The sequence below is a fragment of the Amblyraja radiata genome, chromosome 25 (genome assembly GCF_010909765.2).
Source record: "Amblyraja radiata isolate CabotCenter1 chromosome 25, sAmbRad1.1.pri, whole genome shotgun sequence".
Lineage (NCBI taxonomy): Eukaryota > Metazoa > Chordata > Chondrichthyes > Rajiformes > Rajidae > Amblyraja > Amblyraja radiata.
The window spans coordinates 16570190-16596594 of record NC_045980.1 but is presented as its reverse complement, the minus strand read 5'-3'; the positions used below and the strand labels follow the sequence as shown (position 1 = coordinate 16596594).

General features: G+C 42.7%; 1 protein-coding gene across 1 annotated transcript; it reads left to right on the top strand.

The window, feature by feature from the left end:
* Positions 1–288: 288 nt before the first annotated feature.
* On the top strand, positions 289–26405 carry ppp1cc (protein phosphatase 1 catalytic subunit gamma). The gene is made up of 7 exons (XM_033043289.1): positions 289–488; positions 13831–13962; positions 14932–15162; positions 20388–20492; positions 20706–20929; positions 23918–24052; positions 24812–26405. Exons 1-7 carry the CDS (start codon positions 434–436, stop codon positions 24899–24901), a joined length of 972 nt encoding a protein of 323 aa, XP_032899180.1. The 5' UTR covers positions 289–433; the 3' UTR covers positions 24902–26405.

Sequence of the window (26405 nt, the reverse complement as noted above, 5' to 3'; positions counted from 1 at the left end):
CCATTGGGCAAGCTGACACCCTGGCCAGTCCGCCACTGTCCATAATGGTCCATTTTTGGTCTGGGGAAGATGTGCAACTTCTGAATCTGGAGGTGCCTGTTTTCACACTTCTGAACTTCTTGCCTGATGGGAGAAGAGGGAGTGACTAGGGTGAGACATTAAACTAATCTAAGCTGTATGACTCTAAATGGTCACAACATTGCATCAGCACACAGGCGGACTTTGTTCTAGGGCATGTAGAACACGTGATCGCGGAGATGTAAAGAAACCCCCACGCTGAGTGACGCGTCTGGAGCCGGATAAATAGTCCGCGAGCCCGCTCGGGTACCCTTGCGCCGAGCGGTGACGCCATTTTCTGGTGGATTTTTTTTTGAAATAAAGAAGGAAAGAAAAGGTCGGGAGGAGAAAGGAAGGCGAGGGAGCGCCCGAGACCATGGCCGACATTGACAAGCTCAACATCGACAGCATCATTCAGCGGTTGCTGGAAGGTGAGGTTGGCGAGGAGTTGCGGAGGGAGTTGGGAGCGGCCGCGCCTCTCGGCCGCCGCCACCACCGCCGTCGCCTCACCGGCTGCCCGGGGATCTCCCCCCCCGGAGCCGGGAGCCCGCGTCCGGCCCCACTCCCTCCCATCGCCGCTCTCAGTGATTATCTCCACGCCGGGCCTCGGGCCTCGCCTCTCCCCCACCAGCCCCGGCCGCCCGTGTGCGAGCGCTGGGCCTCGGCTCCCGTCCAGTGGAGCAGGATGTGGGATCCATTTTGATGTCGGGGTGAGGCTGAGCTGGAGAGAGGGGCTGGAGGCGTGTTACTGGCATCAGGGCTGGCGCTGTGGACCATTTATTTTAATGTGTAACGACAAATATATACATCAATCCCATGGGGGGGAAATCTCGTACATTATCATTATCTATACATACAATAGAGTCACACTCAGCAGTGTTCGCCTCTATCTTTACATAAAAAAGCCCCACAACTGTGGCTGAAATGGCGGAGTACTTAGTGATCGAGGTACATTTCAGCAATCTTTCTGATGCGTGTGTGTATATATATGTGTATACACACACACACACACACACACATATATATATATATATAATCTCACATTACAATGTGGGTGTAATATACGTGTGTGTATACATGTTATATATGTATTTGTTTTATATATATAAAAGGCGAACACTGCTGAGTGACTGAATGTATAGACACTGATGTATGAGGAGATTCCCCCCCTCCCCCTTGGGTTTGATGTTTTATATGTATATGTATTGCATATATATATGTGTGTGTGTGTATAGATACTTGAGAGATGCAAGGAACAGTACACTTAGTAAATACAAGGAACTGAAGATGCTGGTTTATTTTAAAAAGCCACAAAGTGCTGGAGTAATTCTGTAAGTCAGGCAGTTTTGCTGGAGAATAGTCATTTTTTTGTCCTCTCCAAAATAAACTTTATTCCAAATTTAAAAAATATATAAAACAAAAACTATGCATAAATTCTTCATGCATTCTGTGTCTATGCATACAAGAGTCTCACACTCAGTTGTGTTCATACCTGTCTTTAAACAAAATGTCCTTGTCAATCACATGGCCTAACCATTTTCGCCAGAGATGCTGCCTGCCCTGCTGAGTAACTCCAGCACTTTGTCTTTTTTTATCAAATATCTCATGCAAAAGCAAATCACTGTCTCCCATTGTTGTTTATTGATAGTATGTAGAATTGGGACTGGGAGGCCACTTTGAGTTCTATGTAGGACAGCAGTAACATTTATTTTGGTGGCGAGAGGTTATCTAATGTGTTGGTTATTCAGTGCCCTGGAACCACTAATGAGGGTATCACCTATATATGTCCCTGGAAATATAGGATGATCTAACCTGCCTTGTGTATCAGATAGTTATCTAATTAGTGGTTAAATTACTTTGAAGAGTAACCAAATAGCCATTGGCGTTTCTTTTCTGCTACCAGTATAATCAATGTTAAATAGCTGGAAAGACGACACAGTTACAAGATATATAGTGGGATTGTGGTACAGTATAAGACTTGTTTCAGGCTGGAGAAATGGATTGCTCAATTACCCATCGGATTAAAGGGTTTCAAAATTAATTGGATCTTAATTCTTAAATGGATTTGAAGAAGATTTTTACGTATTTTCTGGATGAATCCCTTACAAAAGCATGTGGACATTAATAAAGATGCTTTGGGGGCCTCCTCCATCCTGTCCTTAGAAAAGTAGGACGGCAATCTAACCCATCCCAATTCTTTAAATAAACGTACCTAATTTGTCGTTGATTCAGTTGAATAGTAACCAAATAACCATGGCTGCCCTTTTCAGTTGGCTTTTATAAAATGTGATCTCATGTAGTTGGAAAATTCACACTATTGTAATGAGACTCCAGTATACGACCAGCATAGAGCCATACAGCACGGAAACGGGCCCAACTTGTCAATGCCAACCCCAATGTCACATCTAAATTAGTCCCACTTGCTTGTGTTTGACCCACATCCCTCTAGAGTACGATCAAAATGCTTTTTTTTGTTTGGGTAAACAGATGCCGAATTGGTCTTTGGACTAGGGCTAAAACTTGTCTGACTCTTCATTAGATTTGTTGATATGTGAGAAATCTTTACAAGATTCTTTATCTGTGCACGTCCTTTAAGGATTCCTTAGAAATGTTGCGTTTCGGTAAGTTAAACTAGGTATTTACACAGTAAATATCGGTGTCCTGGAGAATGTTATAGATCATATGACATAGAGCTAGTGGTAGAAGTACATAGTCCCTTGAAAGTGATGACAACGGTAGAGAAGGAGGTGACGAAGATGTTTGGCATTGAGTACAAGAGTTGGGACATCATATTACAACTGTACACAATGTTAGTGAGACCACAATTGGAATATTGTGTACATTTCTGGTTCCCCCTTTTTAGAAATAATGTCATTAAGTTGGAAAGGGTACAGAAAAGATTCACAGGGATGTTACTGGGACTGTACAGGCTGCGACTTTTCCCCCTGGATCATAGGGGGCTAAGGGGTGATCTTATGGAGGTGTATAATCATACGCACATAGATAAATTGAATGGTCAAAGTATTTTCCCAGGGTAAGGGAATCAAAAACTGGAGGACTTCGATTAAATGTGAGTGGGGAAAGATTTAAAAGGGACCTGAGGAGTGCCTTTTTTTCCCACAAGAAAGTGATCGGTATGTGGATCAAACTGCCAGAGGAAGTGGTCGAGGTGAGTACAATTACATTGTTTAAAAGACATTTGGGCAGATACATGTATATGAATGGTTTAAAGGAATATGTGCCAAATGTAGGCTCATTGCTTAGCATGGACAGGTATGGCTGAAAGACCTATTTCTATGCTGTAGAACTCTGACGAGGAGCTGTATGTGTTATTCATTTGTTCAACAAATGTGTGCTAATTTTTTATAACACTAATAAATTAGCTAATTTTCTACAGTGCAGCAATCAGAATGTACTGTATAAATACACGTGTGCTACACAAAGGATGGTGAGATCTATTGCTTGCTGTGCAAAAGTCTGTCCCTTTCTGCACGGATATTTGTGGGATCTTTGATAAGTCGAGACCAGCAATATGCCTTTAACACACACCTTAGTTACATCGGAATGAGGTAATTTTGTATCCCATCAGGGATTTCTCAAAACAGTACTAAGAATACTGCATGGTTGGGAATACTTTGACATTGTTGTGACTCTCTTCCTGCTCTGCACCTCAGACATAGTTTGTCTTGTTATTTATCTTGTAGTTGACTGACATCTTGCTCAGAGAAAGTTATCTGCGCTTGATAAATTGCATACGTTGGATGTTTTGGGTCATCCTGAGGCTGTGGAGAACAAAGAGAAATTAGATAGATAAAGGTGCTTCTTGGGTCCCTTTTAATCAGGCAGCATCTCGGGAGAGAAGGAATGGGTGACGTTTCGGGTTGAGACCCTTCTTCAGAAAAATTAGGTGCTTCTGTAAATGTATTAGGTGCCTTGAGGAAAGTCATAAATAGGCATACTTTTAAAAGAATGGTGAATGATGGCTCGTAATGTTCTAATATAGAAACAATCTTAAGGAGCTCAAACTATAATGGATGCTGATACTGGCCAAGTGGTTTCTTTGTGTGGGGGGGAGGGGAGAGAGGTAAGGTAAAAAGTTTGGGGAGGGAATTTTGGATTGGAGTCCAGATGATTAAAGCCAAGTAGCTAGTGATTGGAGCTAATGTGGCCTCTCAATCTATTTTTCTTTGGGAACATAAAACCACATAGACCAACTTTATTTGAGCAAAAATAAATATTGCTTCTATTGAGTATTGGGTTCGTAACAACCAAGAGTAGGATACTTCCAGTTATTGTAAAATTTCTATTTTCATGCATTTTTGAAGTTTTTAGCTAATAGTTCATCCAGGTAAACTTGTGATTTACTGTTGTTACGTCCATTAGTCAAAATAGTCATATTGTTTGATCATTAAGATTAGAAATCGGCTTTTTTAAACTACATTTGCAGGCAAAATAACTGATTGGGGTGACCACTTTTCCTTTAAGATGAGACATTTATAACTCTCCCTTGCTGTATTCAGGTCAGCTGTTTCCTGAATTAGTTACTGAATGTCGTCTATAGGACCTGGTTTATTGTATGTTCTATATTTGGAATAATCACTTGTAAAATCACCTATTGAGGTGTGACACTGAAAATGCTTGGGTATCTGCTGTATGTAAGTCGTGGCGAGTTTATCAAAATTACCATAAGTACAGGTACATTGAAAATGTTGTAGCAGCAGCACAGGCACAGACTCCAACATAGAAACATACATATTTTGCAAGGCAGTGAAATGGATAAAGACCATGCAAAAACAAGATAATAGTGCAAGACACAATTGGAAAATAAATCCACAGTTGTGCAAGATGTGGACCATCGCGTTCATGCCACAATTATTAATGCATCTTTGATTTTAGCTTGGATCAGAATTATCTCCACGTTCACAAAGGCCTTTGGGAAATTTTACTGGACAATCCTAAATGCTGTTATGGATCTCCTGATTCGGATTCTAAATGTTTCAATAGGTCCACACTTATACGTGCATTTCATGAAGTCGACGATGAATGTGGTATATTAATTCAGATCATCGTTGAACATAACCCAGTCCACTGATTTGAAACGTCGTATTTTAGCTGTAGCATGTGTATGCATAGCTTTTCTCAAGGAAAAATTAATGAATCGGTTAATTATTGAACTAAATTGTTGTACTCTTAGGCAATTTGGTGGATGGGTACTGAAATAAACAGCTGGGACTAATGCGATAGCCTGAGGGCTTTGTGCTTCTACAGTAAAAATGAGTTCAATACCAGGGTTGAAGTGGATCCAATGGTTGCAAGTTTATAGTATGCACCATCCATGACTTCAGTGTTCCAAAGCGCTTTGCTGCCTATCACATACATTTTCAAATGTACTTGACATTGACATTGTTAAGCAAGCTGGTCTTCAACTGATTTTACTGTTATTACATTCCATTCCTTTTATGTAATGAATCAATACTTGCAAAACAATATTTCCTATTGGCCATTTGGTCTTCCATGTCCTTTTTTGTACTCTTAGTTAAAATCTAAACTCCATATTTTGGATTTGGAGATATCTTTCAAATCAAGTTGAATTTTTCTTGCTCCATGTGGAAATCAGATCTATTCTTTACCTCCAGTGTTTGCACATCAGATGACTGAGTCATTTGAAGCTTTGGTTGCTAGATCATTATGTGGTTGTTGAGCATCATGTAACAGATAATGTAATATTGTAAAAGCTTGTAGGAGTTCATGCAGCAGTTAAAAAAAAAAAGAAAAAAAGTCTCCTTTCAAGAATTCTCGATCAAAATATGTTGATTTTTCTTGCCCTCTGATCGTGATACATTTACTGCATTAAATGACATGCTACCTCAAAGTATAAGGTGCTAATTGCTAGTGCAATGTTGCATTGAATTTACTGACATTCTTGAAGGGTCTTAGTAGAGATGTTGTGCATCTATTCCCAAAATTTAAAAATATTGTTTTATTGGGTCTGGATCCCACAAAGAGCCCAACATAGCTTGGACTCCCAGTTACATGCGATTTGGAAGTAGTAAATGGTCTTAAAGAGAGACTCTTTAAATAAACAAGTGCAAACAAAGTTAGCCACCCCGGTGATGACAAAGGGATGAAGGAAGCCAAAAGCTCTTATAGAAACATAGAAAATAGGTGCAGGAGTAGGCCATTCGGCCCTTCGAGCCTGCACCGCCATTCGATATGATCATGGTTGATCATCCAACTCAGTATCCCATCCCTGCCTTCTCTCCATACCCCCTGATCCCTTTAGCCACAAGGGCCACATCTAACTCCCTCTTAAATATAGCCAATGAACTGGCCTCAACTACCTTCTGTGGCAGAGAATTCCACAGATTCACCACTCTCTTGATCATAAAAAATATGCCAATTTGAAGTTATTAGTGTTGGAAGGCATCAGCGGTATCACGGGTGTAAGTGGTAAGCGACTGCACGTGGGGAAAGAATAGTCAAGCAATTCTGGAAACTGAAATGAAGGATCTATCATGATGGTCCCAGTGTGAATCTTTGGAGGCAATAGAATCAGGTTGGGCATGTGGGGAGCTGAGGTTAGACTATGAAGAGAAGGTCTCTAGAATAAATTAGGTCTGTGGCAGTTTAGGAGACAGTGGCTCTGGCCTTCTAATGAAGTGTAAGCTGGTGTTTGACTTTTGCAAGGTTGCTGCAATATTGCCTCTTCTGTTCTTATTATCTCCATTTTTTTTACATATGACCAGCTGCTTCTCAGCATCACTGCCATTTATTATTCATCCTCTTCGTTTCCACCCTATCATAGACTTGTCCTTTTTTGTTTAACTTTTACTTTTCTGTAATTCAAAACCTGGTTTCTAACATTCTCTAAATTTGGTGAAAGCTTTTGATCTGGTTAGCTGCTCTTCTGTCCTGATAGAGTCTGATTTGAGCATTTCCAGCTCATTTAGAAAATTATCAAACAGTAGTTTGTAGAACAGAATAAATGTTGATAACAGTATTTATGATTCTTAGTCTGAATCAGTGAATTATACTAAGAACTTGCGTAAATCAATGTGAGGTGCACTGTAAGAAATTAAATCCGGATTGGGGAATTCTTTAGTTTGATTATTTCTGGCCCTTAAGTTAGTTGATTGCAACAGCAATATTTCTGCGACATTAACAATTTGGCTGTGGATAGAAGGAAAAAAGCATTCCAAATTCCATTAAAAGGTGTTCACTACTTTATATGTAGTTCTTAGTCTTGACAATTATGCATTCTACTTTTGATTTTACTTAAATTCTATGGTGAAATAGTGCATTGAAAACCGTGCAAATAAGGATAGTACCAAAACGTCACAAAGCTCAAAAGAAAACCATCTGCAAAGACCTAGCCATTTGTGGCATTGATTTTCCATTTCCTGATGTCATATGCTATTAGGCATCAGTTCCCAAAGGATTTCTGGTGTTACTGTGCAGCTGAATATATGTAATCATTTTCACAAACAGGGTGGTAAAAGTGAATTTTTTAACATTAAAAGGCAAAACAGGAATAAGAAAAACATTATATATTACGATACAAGCTGAAAAAATAATCTTAATAGTTTTACCTTAAACCTTAACTCCGCCTAGCAGAGCTGGTCCTTACCCTCAACATCTTTTACTTTGACTCCTCCCACTTCCTCCAAATCCAAGGCTTAGCTGTGGGCAATCACATGGGCCCCAGCTATGCCTGCCTCTTTGTAGGGTATGTCGAACAATCACTGTTCCAGGCGAAGACGTACACTGGCCCTGTCCCCATACTCTACCTCCGCTACATTGACGACTGCATCAGTGTTACCTCCTGCACCCATACAGAGCTCACTGACTTCCTTAACTAATTTCCATCCTGCACTCAAATTCACTTGGACCATCTCCGACATCTCCCTACCGTTTCTTGATCACACTGTCTCCATCACAGGAAACAGACTATCAACTGACATCTATGTCCTGGTCCCTCAACACCTCCAAGCTGATCAAAAAGGCACAGCAGCGCCTTTACTTCCTGAGGAGGCTCAAGAAAGCCCACCTGTCCCCCCAGATACTGACCAACTTCTACCGCTGTACCATCGAGAGCATCCTGACCACCTGCTTCACGGTATGGTACAGCAGCTGCACGGTTGCGGACAGGAAGGCACTACAACGGGTGGTGAAAACCGCGCAGCACATCATCGGTGCCCCGCTCCCTGCCATGGATGCCCTCCACCGAAAACGGTGTCTGAGACGGGCTGGGAAGATCATTAAAGACCCCTCCCACCCCAACCATGGACTGTTTGCCCTCCTCCCATCAGGGAGGCGGTACAGGAGCCTCATGTCTCGTACCAGCAGGATGAGGAACAGCTTCTACAATTATACCATCACATTGCTGAACTCGGAGTCCCGCCGATAGATTTCTCCGGTCCCTCCGTCCCCATTGTTTAATTATTCTGTATTTTTGATTATTCTGTATCTTCTTTTTTTTAAATTTCTATATGCACTACTACTACTACGGACTGACGATAACTGCATTTCGTTATACCCATACTTAGTATTTGTGCAATGACATTAAAGTTGAATTGAATTGAAAACCCACTAATTCCCACAGCTATCTGGACTACACTTCTTCCCACCCTGCTTCCTGTAAAGACTATCTCTCCCCCCCCCCCCCACCACTCCCAATGCCCCCATCTACACCGCATCTGTGCCCAAGATGAGGTGTTCCATACCTGTACATCAGAGATGTCCTCATTCTTTGAGGAACAGGGGTTCCCCTCTTCCATCATAGATGAGGCCCTCACTAGGGTCTCCATGATATCCCGCAGTTCCACTCTTGCTCCCCCACCCGGTCGTAACAGGGACAGAGTTCCCCTAGTCCTCACCTTTCACCACATCAGCGGTCGCATACAGCACATAATCTTCTGACATTTTCGCTACCTCTGACGGGATCCCACCACGAGCCACATCTTCCCATCTGCACCCCTTTCTGTAGAGACTGTTCCCTCCGCAACTCCCTAGTCAACGCGTCCCTTCCCACCCAAACCACTCCCACACCCCAGGAACTTTTCCCTGCAACTGCAGGAGATGCAACACCTGTCCTTGTACCTTCCCCCTCGACTCCATCCAAGTACCCTGACAGGTGAGGCAGAGGTTCACTTGCACTTCCTCCAACCTCATCTGTTGTATCCGCTGGTCCAGGTGTGGACTCCTGTATATCGGCAAGACCAAGCACAAGCTCAGCGATGTTTCGCTGTACACCTCTGCTCAGTCCACTTAAACCTACCTGATCTCCTGGTTGCTAAACTTTAACTCCCCCTCCCATTGCCACACTGAAGAAGGGTCTCGACCCGAAACATCACACATTCCTTCTCTCTGGAGATGCTGCCTGTCCCACTGAGTTAATCCAGCATTTTGTGTCTACCCACACTGACCTTTCTGTCCTGGGCCTCCTCCATGTCAGAATGAGGCCCAGTGCAAATTGGAGGAACAGCAGCTCATATTTCACTTAGGCAGCTTCCACCCCAGCTGTATGAACATTGAATTCTCTAACTTCAAGCTCTCTCTCCATCCCTCCCCCTTCCCAGTTCTCTGACCAGTCTTACTGTCTCCAGCTACATTTTACTTCTTTTGTTGTTACCATCTCCTAGCTACCAATGATCTATTCTACGTTTTCTTTGATCTCCATTCCCATTGCCCTGTTTTGACACCTATCTATGTATCCCCCCCCCCCCTCCCGACGTCAGACTGAAGAAGGGTCTCGACCTGAAAGGTCACCCATTCCTTCTCTCCAGAGATATTGCCTGTTCCGCCGAGTTACTCAAGCATTTTGTGGTCGATATTTGGTTTAAACCAGTATCTGCAGTTCCTTCATAAACCTTAATTCTTTGCTTGGGTTCTTTGCTTGGGTTCGGCCTTTGATCCCTTGGTACTCCGTCATTTTTTCCATTTCGCTAGCTCATTCACTTTTACATTCAATTATGCACTCCTCAAAACATTTTACTTTTTATGTCCCCCCCCCCCCACTCACTCATTTTGTCGCCTCCTGCTGGCCAGCGACCATAACGGCTGCTGACGCCCGCCTCTGCTCCAAAAACACAAAAACATTTCCCTACCGCTGGTGCCCGGCCCGGCTCTGTCACGCTGCCTCAAGCCAAACATCTCATCTTCAACCGCTGCTTTTCCAGCAGCGAGGGAACAGCCAGCGCTACAGAGCCGGCGTCTCACAAGAGCCGAGGATCGGATCTTCATAACAACACCCCACCCCCTCCTCCCCACCCCCTCCTCCTCTCCCTCCCCCTCCTCCTCCCTCCCTCCTCCTCCCGCCCTCCTCCTCCCGCCCTCCTCCTCCCCCCCCTCCTCCTCCTCCCCCCCTCCTCCTCCTCCCCCCCTCCTCCTCCTCCCCCCCTCCTCCTCCTCCCCCCCTCCTCCTCCTCCCCCCCCTTCTCCTCCTCCTCCCCCCCCTCCTCCTCCCCCTTCCCCCCCTCCTCCCCCTCCCCCCTCTCCTCCTCCCCCCCCACTCCTCCACTTCCCCCCCCCCCCCCCCCCCTCCCCCCCCCCCCCTCTTTCCCCCCCTCCCCCCCCCCCCCCCCCTCCCCCCCCCCCCCCCCCCCTCCCCCCCCTCCTCCTCCTCCTTCCCCCCCTCCTTCCCCCTCTCCTTCCCCCTCTCCTCCTCCCCCTTCCCCCTCTCCTCCTCCCCCTTCCTCCTCCTCCCCCCCCCTTCCTCCACCCCCCTTCCTCCTCCCCTCCTCCTCCTCCTCCTCCTCCTCCTCCTCCCTCCCCTCCTCCTCCTCCCTCCCCTCCTCCTCCTCCCTCGCCCTCCTCCTCCTCCCTCCCCTCCTTCCTCCTCCTCCCCCCTTTCCTCCTCCCCTCCTCTCTCCTCCTCCCCTCCTCCTCCCCTCCCTCCCCTCCTCCCGTCCCTCCTCCTTCCCCTCCTCCTCCTCCCCCCTCCTCCTCCCCCCCCCCCCTCCTCCTCCCCCCCTCCTCCTCCTCCCCCCCCTCCTCCTCCCCCCTCCTCCTCCTCCTCCTCCCCCCCCTCCTCCTCCTTCCCCCCCCCCTCCTCCCTTCTCCCCCTCCCTTCCTCCCCTCCCCCTCCTCCCCCCCCCCTCCTTCCCCCTCCTCCCCCTCCCTCCTCTCCCCCCCCTCTCCTCCTCCTCCCCCTCCTCCTCCTCGCCCCCTCCTCCTCCTCCTCCCTCCTCTCTCCCCTCCCTCCTCGCCCTCCTCTCCTCTCCCTCCTCTCCTCCCTCCTCCTCCTCCCCTCCCTCCTCCTCCCCCCCCCTCCTCCTCCTCCTCTCCCTCCCCTTCCTCCTCTCTCCCGCCCTTCCTCCTCCCCCCTTCCCTCCTCCCTCCTCCCTCCTTCCCCTCCCCCTCCTCCCCCCTTCCCCGCTCCCCCCTCCCCCCTTCCTCCTCCTCCCTCCCTTCCTCCTCTCCCCCCTTCCTCCTCCTCCCCCCCTCCCTACCCCCCCCCCCCCATTGCAACTTTTAGCTCCTTTCACTGCTAATTTTCCTATTTCCATAGAAAGATCAACCAACTGAAGCATTATATCTCTCCCCATCAAATACCTTATATTTTAAAATCCTCTGAAGGTGGGGAGGACTTTATTATTGCGAATCTGAACTTCTCTAGCTCCCAACCCCTTTCCCATTAACACTTGTTTTTAATAGTGGTTTTCTATATCGTGACCTTCCTCGGGAACACAGCTATCTCATTATAGGAGAACTACACGTTTTTTTGCCGCTGGAATTTTATGGGGTGGGGGGGAATTCATAGATATTAAATATGTTTTGCTGTTTTATTTGGTAACAATGCACAAGTATACATTTACTATATTGTAACAAAATTATGGTCGTTATGTTGAAATTTCAATCAGATCTTTTCTAATCTGTTAGTCATGTTGGAACTGTCAGAAACCAGGTATTTTAATATCTAGTCTATAAACGCAATTTAGTTTTGTTAATCCCTGAAAGGTATCAGCCAATAAATGAAAGAAAAATTGGATGATTGCATTTTTGATTGAATAACAGCAACTGCTTTATTATAAATGCTAAACTGATGTTTTAGGTGGTATTTAAATTACACTGGGCAGTTTCTTCAGGGTAACAATGGATTGTTCTACTATTAACTTTTCCTGTGTTAAAGGCTAATTGAACTTTCATATTTTTGTAACACCATCATAACGATGGTATTTGGGAGACTTTATGTTTTCAGGTTTCCTTCAATAAATTATTTTGGAATACAGCTTGTATCTAATGCAATCCATTGTTTTTTGTTCACTTAATTTTCCGTGATCAGAGTGTAGTGCTGAAAATCTGTAACATGGAATTATAATTGTGTATGTTCTTAAGTTTGCTATTTTTTATTTAAATACTCGTAAATTCTAATGTCACTCTCTGCCCCCTGTTCATTTCTCTCTGAGAAAGGAGAAATGATATCCTAGTAATTCAATCATTTTGGGGAAAAACTAAGTAAGATGGTGCTGGAATCCTCTTTACATTTGGTTAGATGCAATCAATCCTAAATCTTACTTGACTCCTTCTGACTAATTTTCTCTGTTCCTCTTGCATGCTGTATTTGATAAGTGCTGTTAAAGAGTCGTGGTGAATTGGGGAATGTTGCAGAATCCCAGCTTCTGTCCTCCTCGAGTAAATGTAGTGTTTAGCAAACTGACTAAGTTAAGGCCAGTAATTGATGACAGGGGCGATGGCAATGGTACTATTAGATGTCTAACTGGATAGGTTTGTGTTGTAGACTATCATGGTTTGTGAGTTTACTTATCACTTAATCCATTGATGAATATTATCTAGATGTTGCATATAAACATAAATTGGTTACGAGAATCTTCGGCAAGGTAACTTCAGATGCAGAGTGGGGATTTGAAGGTGGTTGATCCTGGCATCTCTTGTTTTGGTGCTGAGATGACTGGCTGTTAACAACTAGAACTATCTTTGATACCAGCTTATGAAAAGTTTTTTTTATTCACATAGACTAATTATCAGGACTCTTTAATGGTGCCTGGATGTCAAAATATTCTTGTTTAATAGCGATGCAACATCTGTTGATTTAAGAGTAGACAGATGGGTTTGCAATTAATGGAATTGGATTTTCTGACTTTAGTCAGGATAAAACTAGGCAATTTTCCATCCTGAACATGCACTCTTTTTCTATAAGGTCTGTGACATGTAATGAGTAATTGACCTTGTTCTTGCCAATCTCTGTAGTCGCTGCGTCAGTTGGTTTTAAAATTGATATGACATGAGAAAAAATCTCATCTTCACAATAACATTTATTACCATTACAAATGTGCTCAATGAGGGAGAACGCAACAGATTTGGGAATTCAGAACTGGGCATCTAGGTGGAACTGTAAACTGTCAGCACCAGAAATGTATATTACTTTAATCTGTAACAACATAGCCTGGCATGTTCCACTAATCTTGCTTCAGTCCTGCTGATGGACTCTGGCAAACTACTGTGCATAACTACTGCTCATTTGAAATCCAAGTCAGCATAGGTGAGCTCTTTTGAAGTTTTGAACTTCTGTATTCGGTGGCATTCAGGACAAGGTTACTTTCCGTAATCACCTACTCACTGCTGGAGACGTAGTCACAGATTTCGATGTTGCAGTATTTTTAGAAACTGCAAGTATGCGATGGATCATTTATGTTGGTGGAGACAGTAACTTCGAGCTATTCAAAGTGTAGAAGTGGTGCATTTTGAGCTTGTGTGACAGTGTCTCACCAATGCATACAAGCATTTAATTATCACTTTTCTTCCTCGATCTAGTACGAGGTTCAAAACCTGGAAAAAATGTACAGCTCCAGGAGAATGAGATCAGAGGCTTGTGCCTCAAATCACGTGAAATCTTTCTCAGTCAGCCTATACTCCTGGAACTCGAGGCTCCATTAAAAATATGTGGTAAGACGTTTCATGCTTTATTTTGTGCTTAAAATATTTTTCTTCAAGAAATGCATTTGTAACCTTGTTATTGATGCTGGAAAATTGAATTGTCTGATATTGGAATGAAGTTCTTTACTGTGTACCCAATGTATACAAATAGCCACCTATGGCGCTGGCAAAGTTACAAAGCACGTCGGCTCCTTTTGTTTCCTCCTCTCTCTCTCTCCCCCTCCCCCCCCTCCTTCACGGCCCACGCCAAACCCTCCATTGTTCCTCCCCTCACGGCAGTCCCCCCCATGCCGGGTCCTACATTGTTCTTCTCCTCCACCCTCACGGTGGTCCTCCACGCTCTTGTTGACCGCGAGTCGACCCGCGAGGCATCGCCGCCGCCACGGCCCCATCGTCGCGAGAGTTCACTGCCGCCGAGGCCTCACCACGGTCGACGCCTCACTTCACGCCTCCTTGGTGCCGACCCGGGCCCCAGCCGCAGGCTCCTCCATCCGACACGCGAGGCCCCGGCTGGGCCCTGCCCCATGCTTCTGCACAGTGGTCTGGAAGGCATCGAGACCGTGGCGCCTTGATAAAGGCCCCCGGCTGCATTCCCAGCCTACAGCCGTGGCCTGTCGGGAAACCTTCTGGCTTATATTATCAAAATAATATTTGAATGCACGTGGAAGCAAATAATTTAAATGATTTATGTGATTTTAATCGATGTTTTGTTGTGCCTATTGTTAATTCGAGCCGACGTTTGCGTGTGCAATATGGTGTCTTGATGAAAATTTGTCTTGTTTTTCATTACGATAGGATAGAATGTTATTTCTCCCAGGAGGGAAATTGGTCTGCCAACAGTCATAAAACACAACAAGATACATGGAACATGGAATTTTTGGAATGGTCTTCGTCATTCTATTTGCTAACCAAATCATCTATTCCATACTTGACTGTTTTTGTAAAACAAAATTCTAATTGACTTGTTCTTTTTTCCAGGTGATATTCATGGCCAATATTATGATTTGCTTCGATTGTTTGAATATGGTGGTTTCCCACCGGAGAGCAACTACCTGTTTCTGGGAGATTATGTGGACAGGGGAAAGCAGTCATTGGAAACTATCTGCCTTTTGCTGGCTTATAAAATTAAGTATCCAGAGAATTTTTTCCTTCTGCGTGGAAACCATGAATGTGCCAGCATAAACAGGATTTATGGATTTTATGATGAATGTAAGAAAACATTTACTCATCTTAAAACTTTTAATTTTATATTTTTGTATATTTCTCCAGAAGCAGTAAAGCGTGTGATTATATGCATGTGTGTATCTTCCCTCGTAAATAGATAAAATTGGACTCATGTTATTTATTTCATTGTTGCCCTTCTGGATACCTTCATTCTCATCAAAGGTGACCACTCCACAACTGTTCTGCATTGCTTTCTCAAAAGCTCATCTGTTCTCCACTTGGACTGCACTTGAATTCCTGGGTGCTTAGTACATGATGTTGGTAAACACTGACTTGCATAATACTTCAGACTTAGAATAAAAGTAATCAATTTTGTATGAAGTTGACTACTACTTGGAATTGTTTTAAACTTCCCAATTTAACGCTAAGCAAATGCAAATTTGCCATCAAATTACCACCAAATGCAAATCCACATTCTAATTTCCGCTCCATGTTGCATCGACAAAACAGCTAACATATTCAAAGATTTGTCCTAACTTGGTCACCCCTTCTCCTTGCTCCTGTCTGGCAGAAGGTACAGAAGCTTGAAAGCGCTCACCACCCTAATCGAGAATTCCCTCTGGTATTGGGCTTCTGAATAAGCGAGTTTGGTATTCCGAAAAACGCAAGGAATCATGGGATTTGTCGGTTTCTCCAACATTTTTGTCTACCATGGGATTTGTCAAAGGTCATTTGTGATAAAGAAAAAGTGAACGAAGTGCTGGCTGTATAAACTGTATAAATTGTTAACTATTCGACCAATGAATTCATCTAGAATTCTTGTCAACTCAATAGCTTCCTTTCTTGTTCTGCTGTTCACACACTACTTACAGTCCCAGTTCTAGTTCAGTTCCTTAATCTGCAATTATGAGATATTCAAAAAGTTAAAGAATTTGTTATTTTCATTTAATCCTTAATGTGTTTGCTACTGGAATAAGAAAATATTACTTGTGTGTATGAAACATTTTCTCATCCTTTATTTATGTGTAAAATATATTTAACCTGAGGAACCGGGGTGCCAGATAGCGGGAGAGCGGGGTGTAACAGCGAGAGAGAGGGGGCAGATGCGAGTAGGAGACAGTGGGAGAGACTAGACCGACAGAGACATTCTCGGCTGCTGAGCGTGTACAGACCTGCGTTTCATCCGTAGTCAGGATCGAACCCGGGTCTCCGGCACTGCAAGCGATGTTGAATTGCTACTGGACCAACCCCTCCCGAGTGTCCCATCCCTGTCCAGGAGTGGCTGGAGATACTGGAGTAACTCAGCGGGACAGGCAACGTCTTTGGAGAAAAGGAATAGGTGACGTTTCGGGTCGAGACCCTTCTCCAGTGATGTTGCCTGACCCGCTGAGTTACTGCAGCATTTTGTGTGTATTCCCATTGATGACTGGTGCTTGGCTTTCGCCGGCACCGATGGGGGTTAACCGACAGCCACTGGATAAGGTGAGAGGTGCAGCTGACGGTCCCCAGACTGTCGGGGAATGGGTCACTCGGGAGTTGAGCTGGAGTTAACGTTGCTTCTCCGGGCTGGCTGTAAGCCTGGGGCTGCCACTGCTCCGGGCCGGTGTCACGTCAGTCCCGGGTCACCCTGGAAACTCCGGCCGCCCCCGGACAGGGATGTGACACTCGGACGTGGGCGGCAGTGAGACTCCGCTTACAAATCTGCCTCCTGGGGTTATGCAGGAGAAGGGTGCGTGGTTCGCCCCTGTATAATAACCCTGTATAACCCGGGAGGGCAGCCCGAGTGAGAATGGAACCCATACACTTAGGCTGAGGGGGACCGGACCGTGATTCATTAGATTGTCATTGCTGAGATTTCTGCATGGACCAGTGGAGAAGGGAGAAATAGTTTTGCTAACTCCAGTAGCAATTCAACACCGCTTGCAGCGCCGGAGACCCGGTTCCATCCTGACTATGGATGAAACGCAGGTCTGTATACATGCAGCAGCTCAGCTGCCGAGAATGTATTTCTCGAGTGACCTATGACCTGGGCATGCACAGTCAGAATACCAAACTCGCTTATTGTCCTTCCATAAGCTAGGGCACTGTCCGTTTCACCTCAACACCATTGTGAACGTTGAACTATGGCTATGGAAATGATGTGCTACATGCTGAGAGCTATTCTGCACTCTATCTTCCCCTTAGCTCTGCCTATTGTACTAGAATTCAACTTGATTATATTTACTTACTTACTGCCTATTATGTCTCCTGGCATGTAGGGCAGCAACAAAGGTTCTCCATTCCTGTCTGTTCTGGGCTAGCTTCTGGTCACTACCCCAGGTCAGGTCCTTTTCCCTTCCGGTGGCAGGACTATTTTTGGGATGCTGTCTGGTTCTCTTCCATTGTTTTCATTTCCTCATCCTAGCATCTGTCGATAGCCCTGGAAGTCCATCATGCCCAGTAGTGTTGATTCCTTCAGTTGCTGTTTCCGTAACATATTTGTTTTACAAGACAGGGTTGTTAACCCTGTGCTCAACCTCCAACCTGGAGGACCAGTGGATCACTCTTCGCCTCGCCTCTACCCTTCGACCTGTCCAGCATGGGAGACCCTAACAGGAGGTGAATCTCCCGCTGGCATAGCTCTTGGGGTCACTGAGACACACAAGCTCTCCGATCACGACAAGGTTGCAATCCAACGGGAGGATTATACAATACAATATACAATACAATTTTATTTGTCATTTGAACCTCGTTGAGGTCCAAATGAAATGTTGTTTCTGCAGTCATACATACAAAAAGAAAAAGACCCAAGACACAACAGACTTATATATTTATGTATGGTATATCTGATCTCTTTGGATAGCATATAAAACAAAGCTTGTCACTCTATCTCGATACACGTGACAATAATAAATTAAAACAATTATTTTAAATGTAAATCACTTGGCTTCTGTAACTATTTGGTTGAAAGTTTAAAATATCTGCCTAATTCATTGAAGGATTGATGTCCAACCTTTCCTGGATAGTTGCCATTTGCATCATACAACCGGAATTCAAAGAGTATTTTTGAATATTAGATTGTTGATCTCCAATATTTTTAAGCAAACGATGTATTTAAGGTGCAGTAACTGCTGCCTTGCCTGTATTGATATATACTTTGAATTTTTTGTATTAAGCTTTATGCTTAATAAAACCCTGTACTGGGAAACTAAATGGTAGAAATTACACGTTGGATTTTTTCTCCAGCAAAAATAGACTGCCAATGCAGGTAATCTGAAATGAAAATTAAGGATGCGAGAAATACTCAGCAAATTGTGCTGTCACTGTGGAGCAGTATTCATCATAGCTAGCCGTTCTGATAAAAAATTGAAACAACCCTTGCCTTGAATCGTCAGGCCTGAAGGCAGCAATATACGATATGATAAAACTTTATTCATCCCTGGAGGGAAATTGGTCTGCCAACAGTCACAACACACAAGGTACACAAACTTGAAATTAAAAGTGCAAAATTAAAGGACAAATGACTAGGCTGGCTGCCGCGTGCACAGCGCCTAAACCAGAACGAACAACAAACAAACTGAATCGAATAGGTACCACATTGTTCATCACGGTGGTGCCCCCACGCCAGGTTCTCCATTGTTTATCACAGCGGTCCCCCCATGCCGGGTCCCCATTGTCTCGTGTGTGTGTCTGTGTCTGTTTCTCTTCCCCCCCCCCCCCTCCCTCCATGTTCTACTGCCATTGAGGCTCCGGTTGCTGCTTAGGCCCCATCACAGCCATTACCATAACAAAAGGTGAGATGCTGTTTCCTAAGCAGTCTTTGGACATGATAGTAGATCAACAATGCAGAAGCAATAGGAAAATGAAGAGATACAATGACAGGCAGCTGAAGGGTCTGTATATGTCTTGAATACTGCACTGAGTTCCTGTGCAAAATGGCCGCTCAGTTTGAGATCACGTACTGAGAAGTACACTAGATTGGCAGACGTATACTTTATTTGCTATTCCACTTGGAAAAGGTGTTTGGGTCTCAATGGTGGGAAGGGAAGAGAGAAAAGGTAGGGTTTGCATCTCAACCCATCTTTTTATTTCAGTTTTTCAGCATTGCTTCCATCTATATTTCCAGACATCTGTAGTTATTTTGCACAGGAACTCAGTGCAGTATTCAAGAATGATACAGAGCTTTCAGCTGCCTGTCATTGTATCTCTTCATTTTCCTATTGCTTCTGCATTGTTAATCTACTATCATGTCCAAAGATAAATGGGGATACTGTGGATAGGGTGAGCTGTTTTAAATACCTGGGAGTCCACATCTCTGAGGATATGACATGGACATCACACGCTGCAGCACTCGTGAGTAAGGCAAGGCAGCGCCTTTACCACCTCAGGCAATTGAGGCAATTCAGAGTGTCTCTGAGGATCCTCCAGTGCTTCTCAGCGGCGGTGGAAAGCATCTTGTCCAGAAATATCACAATTTGGTTTGGGATCTGCTCTGCCCAGGACAAGAAGGCTCTGCAGAGAGTAGTGCGTTCGGCCGAACGCACTATGGGAACTACACTCACCCCCCTGCAGGAACTATACATCAGAAGGTGCAACTCCAGAGCCAACAGGATCATGGGAGACCCCTTCCACCCCAGCAACGGACTGTTCCAGCTGCTACAGTCAGGCAAACGCCTCTGTTGCCATGCTGTGAGAACGGAGAGGATGAGAAGGAGTTTCTTCCCAGAGGCCATTAGGACTGTAAACTCCTATCTCTCCAGGGACCAACTTTACTGTTGTGTGGTGTCTTTTTAAAATTGCTGTTTTTTTTCCTTTTTCTTCCCTCACACAAATATGTGATTCTGTTCGATTCTGTTTGTAGTTTGTTTTTTTGCACAATCCGCGAGCATTGCCTCTTTTCATTTCACTGCACATCTCGTATGTGTATGAGACTTGACTTAACAACCCTTCCGCTCCCCTCAGCCATCACTTGTAATTTGGATTCTCTTGGTCTCATCCCTTATCACAGATCTTGTTTTCCTGAACATTGCTTAACAATGTAAATATGTTTGAATTCAGTCTTCTCAGTTCTGATAAAAGGCAATTAACTTGACACATTGTTTTTCTTTACATCCTGGCTGCCCAGTATTCCTAGCGTTGTTTATTTTTTGCAGCTTTCCTTGCCTCATTCAGTATTTTTATTTTCAAATCACGAAATGCAAATGAAAGGGAGCACTTGGAAATAAAAGTAAAACCCAATTTTGAGTTATGATCAGTTTTTAATTGTCCTTTTCTTGTGCCCCTTGTCTTAGGTAAAAGACGGTATAATATTAAATTGTGGAAAACCTTTACAGACTGTTTCAACTGCTTACCAATAGCAGCCATTGTGGATGAAAAGATATTTTGTTGCCATGGTGGTATGTATTATTTATGTTCGCCATATTTCCTCTTAAACCTGCAATTTTATTAAAAAATTATTGGATGCTAAACATGATTTTTAATGGCTCATCCTGGGCTGTGGTTTGGAAGGAGGCTATATATATTGTGCAATTATATGGCATGTTGCAGGGTATGAAAAGGTAGACTAAACTTGCAAGTATTAATCAACATAACATTTTGTGGTTTATCAGGTTTGTCACCCGATCTTCAGTCCATGGAACAAATCAGGCGGATCATGCGGCCCACTGACGTGCCCGACCAAGGACTTCTGTGTGATCTCTTGTGGTCTGATCCAGACAAAGATGTATTGGGGTGGGGTGAGAATGATCGAGGTGTCTCCTTCACATTCGGGGCAGAAGTAGTTGCAAAGTTCCTTCATAAACATGACTTGGATCTGATCTGTAGAGCCCATCAGGTATGGCATGGAGAGTTCATTTAAACAGCTGCAAGTTGTGTTTGTGTTTAAAGGCTCAAATTATGAATTTTATTTTAATCATGATCAACTAATTCAAAAAAAGGGAATATGCATTTCTAGAAAAGTTCTTATAGAAGTAGTTTGAATCAAAAGTTTTCAATGGGTGCCTCATGACTGGCTTTGTGTTAACCCAACTTGTTCAGTGTATGTCAGTAGCCATATCTGCTTGCTTTTACACTTAAATCTTCCATTTCACCATATTCATTGCTTGTATAGCTCCAGTGTTGTGATGTGAAGCCCTCACTTTTAATTTTCATTTCTTGCCCAAGTTTAACCTGTTCACGGCCAAGTTATATTGGCCATGGCCCGAGTATACTCAGTGGTGGAACTCAGAGCTGCCAAGTAGTACGGATTTTCCGTGTTGTACGGAAATGTGATCAGAATACGGATGTACGTAGCAATGTTACAAAATTTTGAGATTTTAAAAATCAAGTCTGCAATTTATCCCATCAGATAAAGCATAAAAATAAGTTTAATTTGACACCTAATTCACTTTCATATCTCAAGTATTAAAAACGTTATGGCCATTTACATACTCGGAAATTAGCATCTTGTTCCCTATTGATTTTCTATGGACATAACAAAAAAGCTGTGATCGTGGACAGTCAAAAGCCCATAACTTTCTTAAAAATTAAGAGAACTGAATGAAATTTTCAGTTATCATAGATTGAAGCATTCTGAAACAAATATAAAACAATCTTACTTGGATGACCTGTAATTAAAGCATATAATTAGTTACCCAATTGTAGCTAATTCTAAACTTCAATTACTAGATCTAAACATCTATCCATTTCTTAAGAAAAGATTAACTTTTTAAATAGCCTGTGTCCAAATAACATTCACAAAGAATTCACAATAAAACATGATTTTTAAATCTAATTGACATTAATTTATAGGCCAAATGGAAGGAATTTAGTGTTCAATTGCTGTAAATTAATGGCCATTTAAATCAGCTTTCGAGTGGGATCCTGTGGAACGCGCTGGTTTAGAACGTTCCCATTGCGGTAGATTTGTACCCCATATGCCCAGAAAAATACTGCGGGATTTAATGGGGCCCCAAATTAGCTACTCGCAACATAAAACTTTGTATAAAGGGATCTTAAGAAGCGCTTTTTAATGTAAAAATAAACAACCTACCTTCTGTTGTCCCCTGTATGAGATCCGGCCCGTGGTCGGCGGTCGCGGGTTTGGAGAATAATTTTTAAACTACTATAATAATTAAATAAACCCGCTAAATGTAAAAATAGCTCCAGCGAACAAACCTCCAAGCGATTTTTCGTCAGCAACTAAGTAGGCTGAACAAGCTCGATTTGAACAGCCTAGAGAAAATCGCGTTTTAAACCCACCCCCCTCTCAACGGCGCCAAAATCACACACGGGCTGGGACAGATCTGCAGCGACGCTTAAGGTAGGTTTTGCAACATACCTAATGTACGGGTTTGCTTTGTAAAATATGAATTTTTTTTTTTAAATCGGCCCGACTTCCTGTTTCATCTTGCTGCTTAAAAAATCCAAGGATATAAAAAGTCATACTGTACCTCTAACAATTATAGCAGATTAAATTTATTAGCGTTTTAAATTTCAAAATCTGGAAGCTTTGATCTGCTTGTCCCGCTCCAAGTTTAAACAGCGCTGTCAGTTTAACGCGTGGGGATTTGAACGAACAGCTCTATGGGTTCTAAAAATAGCACTCCCAGCTGGAGCGCTATTGCCTTTACACACAGTGCTATGGGTTTTACACGTAGCACTATGACCACAGCGATATGGGTCACAGACTGTTGGAGGGAGAGATGGAGTGGGTGGGAGGGAAAGAGAGAGGGAGGGTGGGAGGGAAAGAGAGGGAGGGTGGGAGGGAGGGAAAGAGGAAGGAGGGGGAGGGAGAGGGAGGCTTCCAAAATGGCTTCTACATCATCAAATGGTGCTAAAAGCAGGAAGCAACCGTTCAAACAGCAGTATACAAAGAGATGGCAATTAATGCACTGTCAAGTAAGGTGTGTAGAAGACATGTTAATTGGTAGCGAAGTTATGCATTCTTGTACTCTTACATGGGTGTGACCGCACATAAAAATTTAACACTTCAGCAAAATGGCACCGTGTAAAAATACTGATTTCCTCAGCAAAATACTGATTTCCTCAGCAAAATACTGATTTTCAGATACTAGAATACTGAAATGCTCTGACAGAACTTGGAAGCACTGGGCACTGAACAGGTTAAATGTTTTAAGTTGCTCAAGGTTGGATTTGTATTTGAGTCGAGAGTCATTATCTTGCGGGGATGTATGTAACTGCAGATGCTGGAATCTTGAGCAGAATAAAGTGCATCAATGGAGGGAATAGATAGGCTGAAAAAGTGTCCAGACCCAAAACGTCATCCATTCATTCCCTTCACAGGTGTTGCCTGACCCACTGAATTACTCCAGCATTTTGAGTTTTTGATTTTTTTAATTTGTCACAAGTGCTGATCTTTGTGATTTGAATGAATGTTCCAAAACAATCTAAAGATTAATACAGCATGCTGCACATCAGTCACTTTGATTACATTTCGAATGAGGAACTTGACATTTAGAATGGATGTCCCATATAATGCTTCACCTGGAATGTAAACATTTAAAACCTCAATGTATTTAGATGTGTGTAATACACATGCAGCTAAATATAACAATTGTTACACTGTACTTTAAATTACATTGAATTTCCAAAATGTTGTCATGGTACTTGTATCGTGATTGACAATCTATTGATTCAATTGGAGCAATGGTGTCTCCATTATATACTGGTTTGCCCCAACTTTATTCAAATTTAAAAATCTGTTTTAAAATCAATGCAGTTTACCATATACAATTTGAAATGTGAATTAATAACGTATTGGCTTTATATGCATACATAGTTGATATATAAAGATTCTCCTTCGGTTTGTTTCCTGAACCAGGTTGTAGAAGATGGATACGAGTTCTTCGCTAAGAGGCAGTTGGTGACTTTATTCTCTGCGCCCAATTATTGTGGAGAGTTTGATAATGCCGGTGCTATGATGAGTGTAGATGAAACCTTGATGTGCTCTTTTCAGGTATGTTGATTTTGTGTAGTCTATTCAATGTAGCAATGCTACATCTTTAACTTCAACTGCGTATCTGCATCCCATGTTATTTGACGGGAGGAGAAAAGTCTGCGGATCAGCTTACATTTTGAAGTGTATAATCTAAGTTAAACCTGTCTTTGGAATAGTTTACTATTGCTTATAAACTCCTGAACTTTGAGCAGTTTTGCACTTTATGGTTGGGTGATCAAGAATATTGCTGCTTTGCAAAGGTTCAGGAATATTGCTGTTATCTCCATCTGGCATTCACAAATGCTGTTTTCATATTCATTATCTTATTTTAAAAAAATAAGTAAAAGAAAGATTTTGCCACTTCCTACTGGCAAGCTCTTATTGCCATAAAAATATATTTCTCAAAATTAAACATTTATAGCTGAACTGCCAACAATTAATCTAAAAGGTAAATTAAATCGAAACTACTTGTCCCCAGTAAGTTGTCAACATTACCATTTAATGTCAAGTCTACTAATCTATTAGTGCTAAGAATTCTAAACTAGTCATTAAGTTAGATGAAAGATAATGAACTTAATATTATTCAATCTATTCATGTCCTTTATAAAATAATTCAAGAATCTGTGTTGTCACAACAGGTTAAGAATTTAATTAAGTTTCTCGGTTAAGATATAAAATCAAGTAATTACATTTGTTATGTCAATGTATGAATAATTTTACTAATGTAAGTTGGAAGACTGCAGGAAATTTTCAATTTAATAAACACTTTTTTTTCAGATTTTGAAACCAGCAGAGAAAAAGAAGCCCAATACAAGCCGGCCTGTAACACCACCCAGGAGCATGATCACAAAACAAGCCAAGAAATAAAACCAGGAATTCTGGCATTGCCTATTCGGATATGTATTATACCAGTTTGTCTCCATTTTTAACTTTTTTTTGTGTAAAGTGCACCTGTCGGCTTGCTTGGGTTAGATTTCTACTTGTTGACTTGTGGTTTATCTGCTGTGATGTGCTGAACCATATTTGCTGTTCTAGAACAGCAAAGATGACTCGGCCCCTTGAGATGGAAGATTATTAAAATACGGTAGCTCTCTAGCCTGCATCAGTGCTCCTACTTGTTAGCAGTACCTGCTAGCAATAGTGTGTGCTTGACTATTATACAGCAGGCTTCAACGTGGGGAGGGGGGTGTTAATGGTGGGGGATAAATGAGGGTTAGTAATTGATAAAATTTGACATTTTTGGTACAGTTCACAAAAGTGTTGTAAATGCAATGTGACAACAGTTGAGTTTTTCCTTTTTTAAGACCTAAAGAGGTGCTTGTGAGCTGGTAATTTACTTTTGGGGCGGGGGGGGGGGCTCACTAAGTGTAGGAAATGGCATACTGTTTATAAAACCTCAAGTTACCGTTCAACAATTTTGTACTTAATGTTTTTTTTATTTAGAGGAATGCGTCTGCTTTTTCCAAGTCTTCATGCCTGTCATATAAACAACTGTCTTGTATAGATGTCATGATTAGAAGGATCTGCCTCTCCACTCAGCCAGCTTCACAGAAAATGGCGTAAATTTTATTAAGCACACTTCCTGTACTGTATTTTAGATGATGAAATAAAGCCATTATTTTACATTTGGCATTTTGATTTGTCAAATAGTAGATTCCTTCCTTGCGTTTATAATGGCTAACATGAGTTAATTAACTTTTGGTGGAGAACAGATCAAGTAATGCCTAGCGTAGAAGATTTATGAACTTTTATTTGTCATTCACCCATTCCTAAAATGGGATTGGGAGGTTGTCCCTGTTCCTCCATGCCATTGTCATCCCTGGCATTGAAGCAAGCAAGCAAACGTTACTTGAGGATCTGTGTCATTAGATAATTGGCCACTACGTTAAAAAAAAAGTTGGGAGTGCTCAAATTTTAAACTTTCCTCTACATTTTCGTTCCATGTATTTGTAGTTCAGAGCAACTCATTTGGGTCACTTAATATAATGGACAATGTGCCCTTTCATTCTGATCAAAATTCCTCTAAGTGAATTAATATTATAACAGTTTCCTCTTATTTACCCCCTATCCCTTGACATTTGTACTTTTCCTCACAACGCTTTTAAAAATCAAAACTAGCACTAAAGCATGTCCACACAACATTCCTGTCAGCACTGGTTGAGCCAAGGGGTACTGTTTTATTTTCCTCCATCTCCACTACCATGCCGGGGAAGGTCAAAATTGGGCAAATCCACTGTAGCATAGTGGTTGGTTTAATTGTGGCAGTGGCAGATCCCTGGGCATCAATTTGTATGCCTTTACTGTCAACTAGGTAATTTAATTTCATGAAGATCAAAAATGGGAAGAAAAATAAAGCCTTTTTACAAACATG

Bases quoted from the DNA above. Each gene is read 5' to 3' on its own strand.
- ppp1cc (XM_033043289.1), top strand. From the start codon at position 434: ATGGCCGACATTGACAAGCTCAACATCGACAGCATCATTCAGCGGTTG. The intron at 20,493-20,705 runs GTATGTATTATT...GTGGTTTATCAG, and splicing joins GATATTTTGTTGCCATGGTG to GTTTGTCACCCGATCTTCAG. The intron at 20,930-23,917 runs GTATGGCATGGA...TTCCTGAACCAG, and splicing joins TGATCTGTAGAGCCCATCAG to GTTGTAGAAGATGGATACGA.